The sequence below is a fragment of the Equus caballus genome, chromosome 25 (assembly GCF_041296265.1).
Source record: "Equus caballus isolate H_3958 breed thoroughbred chromosome 25, TB-T2T, whole genome shotgun sequence".
Classification (NCBI taxonomy): Eukaryota; Metazoa; Chordata; class Mammalia; order Perissodactyla; family Equidae; genus Equus; species Equus caballus.
The window spans coordinates 39,515,947-39,527,673 of NC_091708.1; the positions used below are offsets into that span (position 1 = coordinate 39,515,947).

Below are 11,727 nucleotides of genomic sequence, written 5' to 3' on the forward strand. Positions count from 1 at the left end.
CGGGCTGGAGGAATTTCCCTCCCACCCTGAGTTGTTTCCTCCCAGGCCCCAGACTCTCCTCCCACTGGTGCAGGGTGGCAGTTGGTCCCATGGAAACCTATGAGCTGGGCGTTTCCTGTGCCAAGTGCAGCCAGGGGGCCAGACTCCCTGACCTGTTGGGGAAGGGGGCAGGCTCTTGGGAAAGAAACACGCCGGCAGATTAAATGGATAGAAGCCCAGCTAGCTGTGAGTCTGGGGAGGGGCCCCGGGACGCAGCCTGCCCTCGAGTCAACAGTTTTATGGGTTTGTGGCAGAGGGAGGAGCCCCAGTGCCCAGCCTCAGACATGTGACCACACTCAAGACAGGCTTCCGGAAAACAGACGTTTACCCGTACACTCCAGAGGCGGCCCTGGCAGTCACAGTTCAAAGACCCCTTCGCCCAATGAGCCCCAAGCTCTGGGCTGCCCTGACCAGGACAACCGGCCTGGGAAGTGTGGCACCAAAGGTGGGTGGGGAGGTGTGTGGAGGGGAAGGACCAGGGCTGGTGCAAGGTTGAAGGTCACGATGCTGGTGAGCGGGCACCATCAGCCCCAGGGGCAAAGGCCACTGGACAGACCCGGAGGTGGGATGAACCCCCAAATGAAGATTCAATTACTCGGAACGGGGGTGGGGAGGAGGGTACAAAGGCCATCACAGGCCCCTTCTTCTCCTCCTTAAGTCTGAAGGCCTGAGATGGCTCCAAGTGTCCCCAGGGCAGGGCAGGAAGGGACCTAGGTCCACCTGGCATGTGGCAGGAGGCAGGATCCATAAATTAAATGTTTTTGGTGGAGTGTGGATGGAACCTCAGGAAGCCTCATGAAGGCGTTGCAGCCGGCTGGGCGGTGTGGCTACTGGGTCCTCCAGGACGGGTGGGCAAACACGATGGGCCTCTTCTTGGCCCAGCGGGAGAACACGGCCTTCTCAGTGATGAAGCGGTGGGCGCTGCGGGGCGCCCGCTCGTGTGCCAGGTACATCTGACACTCGTCCAGCCGACCCTTCTCGAAGTAGTGGTAAGGCACTGAGGGGTGGCTCTCCTCCCTGCGGGTGGGGAACAGGGATGGGCGTGGGCCACTAGAACTTGCCCGCCTCCCACCAGACCCTGCACCTACCGCAACCACCCCTCCCCAGGTACTACAGGCCCACGGAGCCCCATGCCTGGTCCCGGGGTGGGCCAGGACAGACAAGGGAGAAGCAGGGCACACCGTGGATCCCAAAGGCCAGGGTTCAAGCCCCGACTCTGCAAGTTGGTTGACTCTAGGCCAGAGACATACCCTGTGAGCCTCAATAACCCATCTGTAAATGAGGCCGGTGATATCCACCTTCTGGGCTGAGTCCTTAGGTCAAGAACGATGAAGACTGGTAATGGGCTCACAGCGAGGGACCCTCATTCCTGGTGGCACAGAGCTGTCAGTCCCACACACCCACCTACTCAGCGGCACTGTGCACGCCGGAGGCCGGCCAGGAGCCACGGCAGAGGGCTCACGGGCTCCTGCCATCTCGCCTACGTGCTCAACAAACAGGTTCCAAAACGAACAGAGCGTGAAGACATGGAGCCCTTTCTGAACTTGTTAGTTATACTATTGAAATATAATAATATCAGAAGAAAAAACTTAGACGTAGTACATTACTGAAACATAGATCGGCCCCAGTGTTGTGGTAACCGCTTGGTAGATTATTCTCTAAATGTTTCCCCAACCTTCTGAGGAAGGTGAATTATTTCCTCTCTTTTATACATGAGGAAATGGAGGCTCTGGGAGGCCGTGCGACTGGCCCAAGACCATACTGGCGGAGCAGAGGGTGACATCCAGCCTGTCCCATACTCTGAGCCCTTTCTTACCGGGCACCAGGCCCAAGGGATGTCTGTGCCCCAGCCGCCCACCAGGAAGGCCACATGCCCTGCACCCCACAGCTCCTAGATCCTCTGGCGGGAGGCCAGCGCAGGGGCCCACGGTCTTCCCAGCCTCCCCAGCTCCCCTCCCACCCAGGGCCTGGCTGGCCTGACCTGCAGTAGCTGTCGCTGACCATGCCATAGACTACGATCTCCTCACACAGCTCCAGGGCAACGATCATGGTGAACCAGCCAGTGCTGAGGAAGGAGCCGGACTGTCTCCTGGCAGGGAAGGGAAACACAGTCAGCCAGGCCACCGCCCCACTCAACCCAGAGCAAGGGGCTGCCGGGCGGCCGCAGCCTCGGCTCTCTCAAGGGCCAGCGCTGGTCACCTTCCCAGCCAGGGGCCCCTCACCTTGACCCCTAGAGAGAGGGCCCTGAAGGAGGCTGGGGAGGGGACAGTGCCAGCCCAAGGCCAGCTGTGGGCAAGAGGTGGGCCTGGACACAAACCCGGGTCTGTTGAACACCTCACCACCCACGCAGGGCTAGAGCAAACCCCCTGGACGATGGCGGGGCCCCTAGCCACAGCCTTTCCACATCTGGTTGAAAGCGAGAAAGGGGACTGTCTGGAGTCCAAAGGTCTTTGATTTGAACCCTGAATCTGCTCTGGGGTATCAGGTTGGCTCAGGAACCTCTCTGAGCCTCAGTGACCCATCTGTGAAATGGGGATAATTGTAAGTGGTTATGGGGAGAGAACACTGTCAGCCCAGCACCCCCCAGGTCGCCACACCAAACCCGGAGCAAGGAGCTGTGTGGCCCCGCAGGGTCAGCTCTCTCAAGGCACCAGCACTGGTTACTCTCCCCGAGGGCCAGTCACCCCCACCTCTACAGAGGGGTTAGGGGTGGTTCGTTCATTGAAACCGCGCACCTCCCAGGCCCTGTGTCAGTAGGAAAGGGCCACACCCAGCGCTAACGGTTCTCGAGGGAGGGCACGGCCAGGAGAGGACTGCTGAGAGGACAGGGGACAAAGGAACAGGGAAAAGACTGTCAAGTGGGAGGTGCTCCATCAGATGAGGTGGTCAGGGAGGGCTTCTCTGAGGAGGTGACATTCCATTCAGGCCTGCATGGTCAGAAGGAGTCAGTCACAGGGAGATTAGGGGGCAGAACATTCCAGGCAGCAGGAACAACATGAGCACAGGCCTGCAGATGAGAACCAGTGTGGACGTCTGAGGAAGCCCAGACGGCCAGTGTGGCCAGAGGAGGGAGAGCGAAGGGAGACGAGGTCACGGAGGCAGGCAGGGGCCAGATCATACAAGGCTTGTAGGGCAGGGAAGGGGAGGAGGTGGGACTCTGGACTTTATTCTCCATGAGAAGTAAAGCTGCTGGAGGGTTGAGGGCAGGTGACTGACGGGATGAACTCACTGGGGTGCTTGGAGATCAGACTGTGGAGGGCGAGGGTGGCAGCAGGGAGACTGGTGAGGGGTGGAGCAAGGGCAGGGGAAGATGGAGGCTTCGGTCAAGGTGGCACCCGTGGGCACGGAGGGAGATTCAAGAGCCCATAACATGTGGCAGGTGATGGAACGAGGGGGGTTGGGAGCAAAACCCAAATTTCTGGCTGGAAAATTAGAGGCTGGCGGCTGTGTTTCTGGAGCTGGGGAGGAGGGGGGAGGAGCCGGAGTGCGCAGGCGGCGGCTGGCAGGATTCGGAGCACTCCTTGGCTGTGGGGTAAAATGAGATCTTGAATGCAAAGTGTTTAACCCAGTGCCTGGTGGATGAACGGGGCCGTCAGTACTGTAATTGTGACTTGTACTATCTGAAAGGGACTTCAGAGACGAGTTCAGATCTCAGAGCATCCTCTCCAGAGGGAAGAGGTCCCTGACACAGCCCCACATGAGGCAGTGCTCCCCAACATGTGCTCGCAAGGCCCAATGCCCCTCACCGTCATTTTGGGATTCCTGACTTATGTGACGATCGATGAGTGACAAGGCCTCTGATTCCTGCCCCCTAGTGGAGGGCAGGAGCGGTCTGCCTTCAGCACTGCCAACTTTCAGCACCTGAGGAAGTAGACCCGTGATGGACAAGAAGCCCCCGGAGAAGGCCGGCCCCAGGCTCACCGGTTCTTGCCCGTCTCGTCCTGGAAGACCTGGTCGCAGTACGCCATCATGCGCTCGGTGAAGGTGAACACCTGCAGGCCCGGGTACATCTTGGTGAGCTGCAGCAGCATGCGGTAGGTGCGGCCGCCGAGCGCCCGGTCCATGTGCCTGCCCTGGCCCCACACCACGTAGAGCGTGTCGCGGGCCTGCTGGAAGTAGTACGAGTAGTTGCGCAGCAGCAGCGGCACGCTCGTGTGCGAGATCACGCGCAGCGTGCTGCGCCGGCCCACGTCCGCCTCGAAGCCCACGGTGGGCGCCTGGTTCATGCGCAGCACGCACTCAGCACCGTCGATCTGGGCACCCAGGCCCGAGCCTAGCATCTGGCCGGAGCTGGACACCACAGCACAGCTGCGGCACAGTTCTCGGACTAGCGGCTGCAGGGGGCGGGAGAGACGGAGAGAGAGAAAGGCATGGGCACACAGCTTCCAGCCCCTGCTCCTCCACCCAGTAACGCCCACTGACCTTGCCTGATCCCAGCATCACCTCGAAGTACTTTATCAACCCATTTTGCAGATGAGGAGACTGAGGCTGGGCAGGTGGAGTAACTTTCCCAAGGTCATATGGAGTGCAAGTGGCAGAGCTAAAATTCTACGTTCAGAGTCCCATGCTTCCTCGTCAGCCATATCCATGGCTCTTGTCCCTATTGCTGAGGCCCTAAAAGGCCCTGCCTCATGGGTTCCTTATTTGGGTTCCATAGCAAATATTTATAAAGCTCTTAGAGCAGTGCCTGGCAAAGGCCAGGTGGCAAAAATGTGTTTAAGTAAACATGAGCCTCAGCTCTTCAGAATCACTCCTAGGTCACTTCCTCCTCTGCCCCAGCCCCACTCACATCGTGTCCAGTCTATAAGAAAAAGCAGAGTCTTTAGTGCCCATGACAGCACTGGGGACCTCTTGTTCTGAGCCTGAATCCTGGCTCTGCCCCTTCCTAGCTGTGTGGCCTTAGGCAAGTCACTTTGCCTCTCTGAGCCTCAATTCCCTCATCTGTGAAATGGGGATGAAAATAGCATCTACTTGACCAGGTTGTGAGGACTCAATTAAAAATGCCAGGAAAGGGGCTGGCCCAGTGGTGTAGCGGTTAAGTTCGCACGTTCTGCTTCGCTGGCCCGGGGTTCGCCAGTTAGGATCCAGGGTGTGGACATGGCACAGCTTGGCAAGCCATGCTGTGGCAGGCATCCCACATATAAAGTAGAGGAAAATGGGTACGGATGTGAGCTCAGGGCCAGTCTTCTTCAGCAAAAAGGGGAGGATTGGGGGCCAGCCCTGTGGCTGAGTGGTTAAGTTGGCACGCTCCACTTCAGCAGCGCAGGGATTTGCCAGTTCGGATCCTGGGTGCAGACATGGCACCGCTCATCAAGCCATGCTGAGGCAGCATCCCACATGCCACAACTAGAAGAACCCACAACTAAAAATATATAACTATGTACGAGGGGGCTTTGGGGAGAAAAAGGAAAAATAAAATCTTGAAAAAAAAAAAAGAGGAGGATTGGCAGCAGATGTTAGCTCAGGGCTAATCTTCCTCAAAAAAAAAAAGGGAAAAAAAATGCCAGGAGAGTGATGGACACAGACCTAGGGTACAGTGAGGGCCCAACTCCCATCTTACTGTCCCCAAGAGACAGAAGCTCAGCCAACACGACTGCAAATCTTCAGTGGGCATCAGGGCTCCCAGAAAAGGACTTGCTCCCCACCCCACGCCTCTGAGCCCTCCTAGTGGGACGTAGTTTAGGGGGGACCAGGAAAGGATGTGGGAAAATTAATTCCAGTCAATAAAAGACACACTTTCGTATCCCACTCAGAGACGTTTTTATCTGACATAATGTCGATTTAAGGACGCACAGGCTCATTTCCCACACCTCAGTAATGAACAAGGCTTCCTTATTCTGCCCTCACTTTGAACCTGTCCTGGACAACTGCGGTCTGTTCAGATCCAAGGTCACCATCGGCCCCAGGTGTTCTGCTTGTCCCACACAAGGTCTTTAAAAATTTTAATTAGGGGCTGGCCCCCTGGCCGAGTGGTTAAGTTCGCACGCTCTGCTGCAGGGGGCCCAGTGTTTCGTTGGTTCGAATCCTGGGCGCGGACATGGCACTGCTCATCAAACCACGCTGAGGCAGCGTCCCACATGCCACAACTAGAAGGACCCACAACGAAGAATATACAACTGTGTGCCGGGGGGCTTTGGGGAGAAAAAGGAAAAAAATAAAATCTTAAAAAAAAAGATTTTAATTAATCCTTAGTTTATTAAAATTAGTCCTTTTGACATTGAAAACTTAGATTTCCCACTTCAATTAGAAAACCCAGAGGATCTGGCCACCTTGGGCCCACGTCCCCTGAGTGTCTGAAATGAACAGTGGCCACTGCCACGGAAGATGGGACAGCATCCCCCTGCCCACTCCGCCATCTGTCCCACCTGGCCAAACCTGGGGCACTCGAGCTTGCCCACCCCACCCAGTTGTTTCTGCATCCTGATCAAATATTTACACAGCAGCTGATCTGAACACCATCCGTGAACCATCCTGCCGGACAGAGACAGAAACTGCGACGATCTCTTCTAGATGAGGAGGCAAGTGACTCAGAGGGGCAGAGACTTGAAACAGGTCCCTGCCAAGCCAGGGGCCCTGAGCACACCTCCCTCTGACCAACACTCAGGGAGCCATCAAACTCAGAACTGGGAGCTCTCTGCACCGGGCGTCCATGTGGGATGCTTTTGAGAAACTGGCCATGTGGAGCCCTGAAATCACGGTGAGAGGTGGGAAGCGCTCTGAACCACGCCTGGCAGAGCAAGCATGGGGAGGCGGGCGCCGTGGGGCAGGGGCCACAGCTGCCTCGTCACCCCTGGGCCCCAGTGTCCCTGTGTCCCCATGAGAGAGAGCGCTCTGGGGTTGACGTGACTTTTATCTGTGTCGTCTCTATTCTCAGCAGCGATCAGCACAAGGCAGGACAGACTCAAGGTACCAAACACCCACTTGTTGAACAACTGGATTGTGTGTGTAGACAGTTAAATCTAAAGATGCAGAGAGGGGCTGGCCCCATGGCCGAGTGGTTAAGTTCACGTGCTCCGCTGCAGGCGGCCCAGTGTTTCCTTGGTTCGAATCCTGGGCGCGGACACGGCACTGCTCATCAAACCATGCTGAGGCAGCGTCCCACATGCCACAACTAGAAGGACCCACAACGAAGAATATACAACTATGTACTGGGTGGCTTTGGGGAGAAAAAGGAAAAAAATTTTTTAAAAACCTTTAAAAAAAAAAAAAAAAATAAATAAATAAATAAAAATAAAGATGCAGAGAACGCACCTGTCCCCACAATGTGATGGTGTCTGGCTCCCCCACTGGACTGGGAGCTCCAGGTGACAGGCCACCCTCTCCAACTCACCTTTTTTATCCCCCACACCCAGCTGAGAGCAGCCAGCCAATATTTGTTGAATAAAAAAGCCATTTTCTCTTAGAACTTGGGGGTCAGAATGGTGAAGTGACTCGTCAATATCACACAGCTGGTGAGCAGAGTAGCCAAGCCTGGGGTCCAGGCTGCCCTTGCATGAGCCCAGTTCTCACTACCCACCAGAGAGTTGAGGGGGGCACCCTGGCAGTCTGGCCAAGACTGCCCTCGTCATGTTGCCCGGCCAACTCACCTTCCCATCTGGCACGCTGCTATAGCCACTGAAGTGCAGGGGCCCTGGCACGGTGGGCCTGAAGTTGGCAGAGAGGTGGGGGTCCAGGCAAGAGTCCAGGCAGAAAGGCAGGCAGGCCCAGCAGCACAGCAGGACATAGACCGCAGAGAAGCCCAAGGAGCACAGGATGACAAGCAGGAGCCGGCCCTGGGGGAGACAGCGGTCATGGCATGGGGGTGGGGGTGCCTGCGGCTCCTAGAGGCTTCCGCAGGGGGGCTGCACCCCAGCCTCATGGGTCCAAATCCCAGCTCAGTAGCTCCCAGAACATCAGCAGGGTCCACAGTCTCTGTTAATCAGGCCTTCCTCTGGGCTGCCAGGCTCAGGGCCCTGGAGGCCCTGGATATAAGTCCTGTTACTATCCCCATATTCTAGACAAGGAAACCAACTGGGAATGAAGGGTGCAGCTCAAGGCCACCCGGAAAGAGAGAAGCAGGCTGGGGCCTCAAGCTCTTAACCAGAAGCCTAGGTGCACTGTGCAGCCTTGGGTAGGACTCTCTACCTCTCTGGGCCTGTTACCTCCTCTACAAAATAAGGGCCAATAACGCCCGCTCTGTGAACTTACTGTGAGGACAGTGGTGAAAGTGCCCTGTATACCGTAAAGTACTGTGCACATGAAGACAGGAGACTTGCCCATCAGAAGGGCAAGCAGCCCCCTTCAGACCTGGACTGCTGAGACTGCCCCTGTGCCCTCCCCCAGCTGACTCAGTGGCCATGCCCCAGCTAATGATCACGATCCGGGTCAGCAGTTGCGGTGAGTAAGGAGGATGGCAGAGGGGGACGCAAGGGAAGCATCATTCAAGAACTGGTTTCAATAATTGAAACCTGCTGCCCAGAGGCTCCCACCTCCAGAAACCATGTGCCGAAGGCCATTTGAACCAGGAAGCCCTCCTGGCCCACTGGCCCCCGCCCAGCTGTGGCTGAGCCTGCTGGCAGACGTAGTGAATGCCCCCATCAAGCCTTCAAGGAGGGGCTGCCTGATGGGGAACACAATCTGGGGCTGCTGTCATGTGCTGGGCCACCTGGTCACCACTTGTGCCTCTCTGGGCTCCAATTTTCTCCCAGTCTCCCCTTGGTGCCCCTCAGAACCACCTAGCAACTGGCTGACGCTCTTTGAAAATCAGAAATGAGAAAGAAGCCCCCACCATCCCCCGCCAGGCATATCCTGCCAGAGGCCCACCTCCTTCTGCCCACAAGCCAAATCAGCTTCTAAAAATAAATCTTTGTGTGGCCAGCTGTGTGGGGGAGGGGGTTCTACCCCTGAGGCCTCAGGCGCTGCCTGGCACCTGGTCCCCTGCCCACAGGGACCCAGAGACCGTGATTCAGGCAGTTGTGGTTCACTGTCCCCAACATCCAGAGCTCTCTCCCACAACCAGGGGCTCCTGAATAAAGTCAAGAGCAGGTAAAATGAACTTTCACACCACATCCCACTCCCATGGAGGTGCCCCACCTGGGGGCCCTCGAGGATGCTCACAAGAGGCAGTACGATTATCTGATTATCTCCATGCTACAGCCGAGAGAGGCAAGGCACTGAAACCAGGCAGGGAACGCACTTGCCTGGGGCCACAGTCTGCCAGATCAGGGCTAGACTTTGAGGCTAGTATGCCCTTCTCCTCAGCTCAGGAGCAGTGGGGTCAGAAGTGACAGTCCTGGGGTGGAAGAGGCTACCGAGGCCGCTGTGCCGGAAGCCACCTCCAAGTCCCCAGCAGGCCTTCCTCCTTCCGCTACTTACCGGAGCCTTCATGCTGTCGCTGCCGCTCAGCAGCCAGGGGGCTGCTGTCTCCAGGGCTTGGGCTGGGAAGGGATGGGAGCCGGGCACCTGCCAAGACCCAGAAACTGAGAGCTAGGTCCCAGGCCTCTTAGGAAACCACTCAGGGAAACTGAGGCAGGGGAGGGTACAGGCCGGGATCAAGGCAGCTGGCTTCTGGGAATCAAACACCTTAAAGCCCCCAAACATCGGGCAGCACTGTCCCCATCCTAAAGGAACTGGAATAGGTGACTTTTGGGAAATCTCCCGCCAATCCAATCCCCACTGTGCAGAGGGGGAAGAAGAACAGGCAGAGAGGGGAAGAAGAGGCAGAGAGGGGGAGCCTTCGGCTCAAGGTCACCCATCGAGTCTGGGTCAGATAGAACCAGGGGCCCTGATTCCCACCGCATCCCTCCTACCTCACTACCCGCGAGACGAATGGAGAGGCCTGGGGCGGGAAAGGACAAGGGATTTCCGCACCCTCTCCCAGATTCCACCGCCCCCTCCCCCGGCCGGGGGCTAACCGGGCGGGCAGGTTGGGGCGCGCCGCCTGCTCTCGATCCGCTGCTCGGAGATCCATGGCCCGCGGGCCGGGCGGGCCGGGCGGGAAGCCGTAGCCCCAGGGCGGAGGCGGCGCGGCAGCCGCGGCTTCTGGATGCTGGAAGCCGAATGTGCTCGGCCGGCGGCGGGGGCGGGGTCTGCGAGGACGGGGAGGAGACAGGCGCGGCGGGGGCGGGGCCCCGCGGCGGGGGCGGGGCCTACGAGAGCTGCCTGTGCAGGGGAGGGAGAGGCGTGGCTGGCGGAGAGGCCCCGGGATGAGGGCGGGGCCTGCGGGCCGGGGGCGGAGCCTTAGCTCCCGCCTCTCCCCTTTTCTGCCCTCCTGCGTTTCTTCGAATCTACTGCCGAGAGTAGGCGGCCCGCAGAGGAAACCCCTGGAAGGCGTCGGAATCCCTGAGCCTGGCTCCCTGGCGGGCAGGACTTGAGTCTCTCCGCTTCTGAGACTGGGGCGTGGGGTCGGGCAGACCTGGGTTTCAAGCTGGTAGGGTTGCGAGATTTAGCAAGTTAAATACAGGACGCGCAGTTATATTGGAATTTCAGATAAACAACGAATACTTATATTAAAAAGTGTCCTATATTTTTTCTAGCAACCTGACCTCTCCTGGCCCTGTGACCTTTACTTGAGCTATTTTTCTCCTCGATCAAGTGGGGTTAACAACAGCGCTTCCCGCCGCGTGAGAGAGTGGAGGGGCAGCTCGTGGGACAGTCGGGATTCGAACCTTGGGCACTCTCACGGCAGAGCCGGGGCTCTGATCATTTACTGTCACCTCCCAGATGCCCCGAGGAGTCCTCCAAATGGAAGCCGAGCCAGTGCAGGGCCCCTGCGGATGCTGAAATGGGTCCCATTTGAAGGCCCAGACCGGGTCCCTCAGGGATTTCAAAATCGGGGGCCAGAAAGGGTTGAAGGGGCAGATATGGGGCAGTAGGGAGGGGCGGGCCTGTGGTGAGGCGAGCGTAAACTTCCTGTCTCAAGTGTTTTTCCACAAAAGGCTGCCTGGGCCAGAAAGTTCATCTTCCCACCCCCATCACCCCCACCTCCCTCCAGAGGGCCCTGGCCTGGGGACTAGCCTGGGCTCCTGCTCTGGCCCCATTTCAACTGTATTGGGTATCCACTCCTGGCTTAGACACGTGCCAAGGCTACCGTCCTCCAGGGGCAAAGCCGAGTCCCCCGGGCTGCTGCTTCCCTCCATGCCTCTCCCCATCCTGTTGGGGGTGGGGACGGGGAGCTGCCCACATGGCCCTGCCCCCAGGGACCCCTCTGAGCATAAGCCTTCCTTGTCTCCCCCACCCCAGCTGGGCACACCTCACAGGTAGTGGTCCAAGGTCAGTCTCTCTCACGGGCCCTCGTTCACACAAGGCAAGGCACACGGTGGGTCCCCAACACCAGAGCCTCTTGGCGCTCCCCCCGCCGAGTCCTCACCCTTCAAGTCTCTCTCCTCATAGACCCAACCCCAGGGGACCGTGGTGAGGAGTCCCCTGTGGATTCATCCATCACCCACAATGGCTGGTGAGGTGACGAGTCCTTCCCCAGAGAGGCAACCCCTCCTTGCTAGAGCCACGTGGAGACAGGGGCGTGCCCCAATGTCCCGGGCTCCCGGAGCAGAGGAGGATCAAACATCCCCAGTGGAATTGAGACTGGGAAGGCCGGCAGCCTCAGATGTAGCTCCTCAGTTTGGTTTTGGAAAAAACCACTCTTCTCACCTAGACCTTCAAGGCCCTGCACAGTCTGGACTCCTGCCTCCTTCTTAATCACTGTTTGCC

General features: G+C 58.0%; 1 protein-coding gene across 4 annotated transcripts; it reads right to left on the bottom strand.

Annotated features, from left to right (window-relative positions):
• Positions 1 to 346: 346 nt before the first annotated feature.
• Positions 347 to 10,574, bottom strand: ST6GALNAC4 (ST6 N-acetylgalactosaminide alpha-2,6-sialyltransferase 4). Of its 4 annotated transcripts, none has more exons than XM_001501330.7 (6): positions 9,933 to 10,574; positions 9,394 to 9,480; positions 7,626 to 7,811; positions 3,961 to 4,373; positions 2,021 to 2,128; positions 347 to 1,056 (listed from the first exon to the last, which is right to left on the bottom strand). In XM_001501330.7, exons 2-6 carry the CDS (start codon positions 9,403 to 9,405, stop codon positions 867 to 869), a joined length of 909 nt encoding a protein of 302 aa, XP_001501380.3. In that variant the 5' UTR covers positions 9,406 to 9,480; positions 9,933 to 10,574; the 3' UTR covers positions 347 to 866. The 4 variants fall into 4 exon arrangements, with proteins under 4 accessions (XP_001501380.3, XP_005605865.1, XP_070106961.1 ...); XM_005605808.4 differs by having other exon boundaries at positions 9,828 to 10,101; XM_070250860.1 differs by lacking the exon at positions 9,394 to 9,480 and having other exon boundaries at positions 9,828 to 10,099.
• Between the last annotated feature and the right edge of the window lie 1,153 nt (positions 10,575 to 11,727).

Bases quoted from the DNA above. Each gene is read 5' to 3' on its own strand.
- ST6GALNAC4 (XM_001501330.7), bottom strand. The intron at 4,374-7,625 runs GTGAGTTGGCCG...CGCCCCCTGCAG, and splicing joins GCAGCGTGCCAGATGGGAAG to CCGCTAGTCCGAGAACTGTG. The intron at 2,129-3,960 runs GTGAGCCTGGGG...CTTCCCTGCCAG, and splicing joins GACGAGACGGGCAAGAACCG to GAGACAGTCCGGCTCCTTCC.